This window comes from Calliphora vicina, chromosome 1 (genome assembly GCF_958450345.1).
Source record: "Calliphora vicina chromosome 1, idCalVici1.1, whole genome shotgun sequence".
Taxonomy (NCBI): domain Eukaryota; kingdom Metazoa; phylum Arthropoda; class Insecta; order Diptera; family Calliphoridae; genus Calliphora; species Calliphora vicina.
The window spans coordinates 66,900,796-66,907,852 of record NC_088780.1 but is presented as its reverse complement, the minus strand read 5'-3'; the positions used below and the strand labels follow the sequence as shown (position 1 = coordinate 66,907,852).

Below are 7,057 nucleotides of genomic sequence, written 5' to 3'. Positions count from 1 at the left end.
TTGAAAATAAAGCAATTTCTTGCGTTTTACAAAAAATTAAAATATTTAATAACTCAAAATTTTTAAAATCAAGAAATTTACGTCTTTACAATAAGACAATTATTAAATCATACATAAAACAAAAATTTTGAAAAATACTGTTTTTGAACAAAACAAAACCCGAAATATTGTAATTTTCATAAAAAAAAATTGTTTGTCTATTACTAAGACAGTTTATTGCTGCAAATTTATTATTTATATTCCACATAATCTATATTGAAAAACATATTCGGAAGTAACTTCGTGTTCCGTTTATATAAACATTTTTTCTTCGAAATTTATTTTGCGGTCATCTTTAAAGAAAATCTTTTCTTTAAAGTCATTTTTTGCTTTACAACTAAGCAAAAAATATTTTTTTTACACTTTCTTACTTTTAACTCACATTTTACAAAACAGCTATTTACTTGCGTCCTTTATGAAACGTCTACTTAATTGCGTTAGTAAAGTTTAGACATCCATTTACTATCACGTAGTACAATTATACAGTCCACTTTTTATACTCAAAATTATTACAATTATTAGAAAAAAGGGAAAATCCGTAACAAAGGATTTCTATTCTCTACAAAGTATCCGAATTACAAAGGATTTACTTTTAAAAATTATTGAAATTCGAATTACAAAGAATTCAATATTACTGAGTGAATTTCCGATTCACATAAATACAAAGTGCTTTCACGAAGCAAATAATTTGATTATCAGTCTCAATTGGTCGACATCCCAATTAAATCTATTTTGAAATTCGAATTACAAAGAATTCAATATTACTCAGTGAATTTCCGATTCACATAAATACAAAGTGCTTTTACGAAGCAAATCATTTGGTTATAAATCTCAATTGGTCTACATCCCAATTAAATATATTTGAAATTTGAATTACAAAGAATTCAACCTTACCCAGTGAATTTCCGATTCACATAAATAAAAGGTGCTTTTACGAAGCTAATAATTTAATTACAAATCCATTTTGATTAAGTAAAACTTTAAAACTTAATCGTAAAAATGGAAACCCTTCAAAATCGATTTGCATTTGATGCAAAAACCCTCATCTCACTTTGTAAGAAAAATGCCGATCAAGATCTCTCGAATCAAGTAGATGCTCTTTTAGACATCAGAATGAAAGATATTGATTCGCGCTGGGAAAAAGTAGAAAAATCTTACGAAGAACTGATGCTTTCCGAGCTAAGTGAAGAGATTAAAGCTACTGCCCAAGAGCAATACGACTCGTGTGTTGATATATATTATTTAACAATATCGAAAATCCTAAATCTGGTAAAACCAACGAAAATTAGTATCGAAGCGCGTGAAAGTATAGGCCCAACATTTCCGAATCCCCCTAATAGTAACTTCAATTCTGGACTGAAGCTTCCACCATGTGACACTCAAATTTTCTCTGGAGGTTATGAGGACTGGCCTGCATTTCGTGATATGTTCACGGCAGTTTACATCAATCACCCAAGGCTCACAAACGCTGAAAAACTCTATCATCTTAGAAACAAAACAACTGATACTGCTGGGGCAATTGTAAAAAGGTTCACACTTACCGACGACAATTTCGAATTAGCCTGGAACGCTCTGAAGTTGCGATACGAAAACGTTCGTGTACTGGTGGATAACCAAATTAGGAATCTTTTCAACATTCCCGCAGCCGTAAAAGAGGACAGCGAGTCTTTACAAAGGATCCACAGCTCCGTAACTGATAGCTTAGCAATGCTCAAAGGTTTAGGCGTTTCAACAGATGGTTGGGATCCAATGTTAGTTAACTTAGTTTACTCCAAATTACCTCACGAAACTTTAGCGCATTGGGAGCAATCTTTAAATGCCAGTAGAAAATTACCACCTTGGTCAGATTTAAGTGATTTTCTCTTAAAAAGATGTGAAGTGGTAGAAAGAATTTCTACTATAAAGATTACGAAATCTCCTTCTCTCAACAATAGTGATTCTCAATCACCGATTCAGATGTACGCATCTCAGGAAAAAATCAATTTAAAGTGCAAAATTTGTGAAAAAGACCACAATTTAAGAGTGTGTCCTCAATTTAGGAAACTTTCTATTCAAGAAAGAGTAGATTTCATATTCAAAAATCAATTTTGCAACAATTGCCTTTCACCATCCCACACTAAAAAACATTGCACAAGCAAGAATACTTGTCTAAATTGTAACAAACAACATCATACATTGCTTCACATGCGTGCATTTAATCCTTTTCGAAAAAATAATAACGATCATTTTAAAAATGGTCAAACGAATCCGGACAATAAGTCTGATCCCAAAAACTCAAATAATCGCTCTTATGATTTAAATGAGGCGGATCAAAGACCGTCCACTTCGCAGGCAATTAAACCTAAAATTAACGCAAATTATGCTACAGACAGCACAAATATTTTATTACGAACTGCATTAGTTCAGATTGAATCCAGAGGGGAACTGTTCACAATCCGTGCGCTGATAGATCCCGGTTCAGAAAGAACTTTTCTCTCGGAAAAAATTCAAAAACGACTCAACTTACCATCAAGAAAATCTTATTCTGAAATTGTCGGAATTGGAGGCCAATGTCAAACAGCAGAAAAAGAATGTGACATAGTCTTGGTATCAAAAATAAAAAATTTCAGATTTTCGGTAACAGCCATTGTGCTACCAAAAGTAACGAACCAAATTCCCTCCACCTCATTTGATGTTACAAGTACAGCTAATCTTTCTGATCTTGATCTAGCCGATCCTCACTTTAACATATCGTCACCTATCGACTTAGTTCTGGGAAATGACAGCGAACGCTTTATAAATCTGGATGGAATTAGAAGAGATGTGTGTGGTTCGGCCACAGCATACAAAACAGTATTTGGATGGGTTCTCAGTGGTTCGGTTCAAACAAAACCTATATTTTCGTTTTCAACAAGTGTCAAATCAGCAGAAGATAATAATTTAGATAAATTGATCCGGAAATTCTGGGAGCAGGAAGAGATACCTTCAGCCCGTCCAATCTCCTCTGAAGATGAATATTGCGAACAATTCTACAGCCAAACGACGAAACGTTTACCAAATGGTCGTTATATGGTCAGATTGCCATTCCGACAAGATTTTCCAGAGACTAGATTCCTTGGCCCATCAAGATTTGTCGCTCTAAGTCAATACGTTCGGCTGGAGCAAACTTTAACAAAAGACCCTCTACTCCAGAAGCAATATAATGAAGTACTCAAAGAATATATTACCCTAGATCACATGGAAGAAACAACGTCAAAGGAATTCTTTTCAAATGAGAAATGCGACTCCTTTTACCTCCCACATCATGCAGTAGTTCGTCCCGAAAGCAAAACGACCAAAGTTAGAGTAGTGTTCAATGCGTCCCGTAGAACAAAATCTGGGTTTTCACTAAACGATGTTTTATACACAGGTCCCACACTGCAAGCAGATCTAATGACAGTAATAATAAATTGGCGGTTTTATAAATTTGTATTTAATGGTGACATACAAAAAATGTATCGTCAAATATTAATAGATCCAATAGACAGACCATTCCAGCGAATACTTTTCCAAAAGTCCCCCCGGGAGGCTGTCAAAGATTACCAAATGAAAACTGTTACATTTGGAGTCAATTGTGCACCGTTCCTTGCCATTAGAACTTTACTTCAATTGGCCTCAGATTCTCAAGATCAGTTCCCAAAAGCAGCAGTAATACTGCAAAAAGAAACTTATGTCGATGACATTCTTACTGGAGGTCATTCGATAGAAAGCGCATTAGAATCACAAGCTCAACTTATAAAAACGCTAGAATCCGCTGGTCTTTTACTCAAAAAGATCACTGCAAACAACTCCCAGTTGTTAACTTCTTTTCCCAAAGAAGACTTATACGATTCAGACTTTCTTAAATTCCACGACGCTAGTACAATGAAAGCTCTCGGCATTCGTTGGAACGCATTAACTGATTCCTTCAGTTATTATTTTGAGCCTATCCCTCAGGCATCACAAATAACAAAAAGAAAAATCGTATCATCCGTTGCCAAGTTGTTTGACCCGGCTGGCTGGATCTCTCCAGTAGTTGTCAAAGGAAAAATTCTAATTCAACAACTTTGGCTAGAAAAAATTGATTGGGACGATTTGGTAAGTCCAGATTCTCTCCGAATCTGGAATGAAATTATAACTGATTTACAAAAAATTCAAGATATCCAAATTCCTCGTTGGATTCAGTTCACTCCCGTGGACAATATTCAAATACATGGGTTCTGTGATGCCTCCAAATTAGCCTATTGTGCTGCCATATACATACGAATAGAAACGTCTTCCTCAGTAGTGTTCTCCAATTTGTTAGTAGCCAAAACTAAAGTAGCGCCATTAGCCTCAATCACTCTACCTAGACTGGAACTGTCTGGCAGCGTTATGCTCGCAAAACTAGTACATCATACCATCACATCACTTAACCTGTCTAATACCGAAATAATTCTATGGTGTGATTCATCAATTGTCTTAGGATGGCTAGCAAAACCACCAGCTACTTGGAAAGAAATTTATGTGGCTAATCGTATTGGACAAATTCATACGCTACTTCCAAATGCAAAATGGCGTCATGTACCAACACACTGTAATCCTGCTGACCTAGGCTCAAGAGGTTGCAGACCTCAGGATCTCATCGGTAACACTCTTTGGTGGCATGGCCCTGCTTGGCTAATAAATCCAAAAACTGAATGGCCACGGAATAACCCATTAAATTCGTTTAAATCTTATGAAAAAGGTTCCAATAATGTTATAGAAAAAGAAAACTTACAGGTTCCCACCAGTAGTTTTCATATTTCTCTTCTCCCTGAAGATATACTTAAAAGATTCTCATCTTATACTAGAGCTTTAAGAGTTGTAGCCTACGTCTTTCGATATATAAGACGATTTAAAAGTTCGTTCGCAAATCCAAATTTTCCTTTACAATACCATAATACTGAACTTGGTCAAGAAGAAATTAAATCAGTCAAATCCAGACTAATAATGCTTGCTCAGAAAAGGTGCTATCAGATGGAATATGATGCTCTTTTAAAATCCGAGCCAATTGCAAAAAATTCTTCCTTATTCACACTCAATCCATTACTAGACCAAGAAGGTATTTTAAGAGTTAATGGTCGATTGGCCAACTCCTCACTACCCTTTAAGGAACGATTCCCAATAATATTACCACGAGATTCCCGACTTTGCGAATTATATCTATTACATTTACACGAATTTCTAGCTCATGGTGAATGCAGTCTAATGTGTCGCATGATACAAACGGAATTCTATATCTCTCGTCTAAAACTTCGGGTAAAAAAGGTAATCAGATACTGTAAAACATGCATCATATATAAAAAACAAGCTTGCTCACAAATCATGGCAGCTCTTCCTCCTGATCGCTGTACATATTCGTTCCCTTTTAATATTACAGGCATTGACTTCGCAGGTCCCTTCGAACTAAAAAGTTCCACTCTCAGAAGAGCAGCTACTGTAAAAGGTTATGTCTGCGTTTTTGTATGCTTTGCCACAAAAGCAATCCATTTGGAACCTTGCTCAAGCCTGTCGACACCAGCTTTCCAAGCAACATTTTCTCGTTTTATAGGACGAAGAGGTCTTCCACAGAGAGTAGTTTCCGATAACGGTCGCAACTTCGTTGGCGCAAACCGAGCTCTACGTCGAGAATTCACCACATTTATCAACACTACTTCCCAAGATATAGCGCAGAAGTACATTTCCCATGGCTTTGACTGGTCGTTTATTCCACCACAGGCTCCTCACATGGGAGGCCTCTGGGAAGCGGCAGTTAAGAGTTTTAAATTCCACTTAAAACGAGTGGCAGGAGCATATCGCTTCAATTTTGAAGAGTTCACAACTTTATTAGCAAGAATTGAAGGAGTATTAAATTCTAGACCGATTTCCTCTTTATCTGAGGACCCTAGCGATCTAACTGCCTTAACCCCCGGACATTTTCTGCGAGGTGGTCCAATTATGTCTTTCCCTGAACAAACCAATGATAATTTATCTCTAATTAACCGATGGGAAAAACTCAAAGCTATCCATCACAAACTTTCCCTACAATGGAAAGAAGAATATTTGAAATCAATGCATAAACGTTATAAATGGAAGTTTTCCACTCCCAATTTAAAAGTAGGCGACTTTGTGGTAGTAATGGATGATCTTTTGCCCCCTTGCGAGTGGCGTCTCGGACGCATTGAAAAAGTTCATAGTGGGTCAGATCATCACGTACGGGTAGTAGACGTTCGGACACAAAATGGGACTATAACTCGTGCCATAACAAAATTATGCTACTTGCCCTATAATAATTCATAAACCACTTAATATTTCTCATAATTATTTGGTTGGCGGCAAGTAGAAATTAAAATGTAAAATTAATCTTACATACAATTTTTCCCAAATATCTCTCATATGTTTCAGATATATATCCATTTATCAACGTTCCATAGTCCACCTCACTTATATTTATTTTATTTCCAGCATGCCAAATCAACGTCCACGCAACCCAGCAGTTCATCAATGCCAACTGTGCTACCGCTACCACTCCCTCCGATTCTGTCGGAGCTTCCTAGCGATGGGGCCAACTCAGAGAAGTCAGGTGGCACGCAGTCTTAGGTACTGCGTCAACTGTTTGGCCCGGACTCATGTCGTAGCTGAGTGTGACAGTAGTGACACCTGTCTTTACTGCCAAGAACTGCACCATACTCTGCTACATCCAAATAGACGCAGTCGCACGGTGCACGAACGCCTGGGAGAACGGCCTAGCAACAATGGCTCACCCATCCGAAGTAGGATGTCCGTAGTGCGTGCAACAACAATACGTAGAGTACGCTCCAACACTCCGGGCCACACCGCAAGAAACGGCAACAACTGCACCCGACGCCGCCATACCAACACCACCAACATCAGAAACAACACCATCCGCCGCCGCAATCGCAACATCAACCGCAACAACAATCGCAACCGCAACACCAGTCGCAACATCAACCACAACAACATCCGCAATCACATCCACACCCAACCACCGGCTCCAAAT

The 7,057-nt window shown here is 37.5% G+C and overlaps 1 protein-coding gene across 1 annotated transcript; it reads left to right on the top strand.

Moving 5' to 3' along the window:
• The first annotated feature begins 1,038 nt into the window (after positions 1-1,038).
• Positions 1,039-6,336, top strand: LOC135949412 (uncharacterized). The gene has a single exon (XM_065498964.1). The coding sequence runs from the start codon at positions 1,039-1,041 to the stop codon at positions 6,334-6,336; it is 5,298 nt and encodes a 1,765-aa protein (XP_065355036.1).
• The last annotated feature ends 721 nt before the right edge of the window (positions 6,337-7,057 follow it).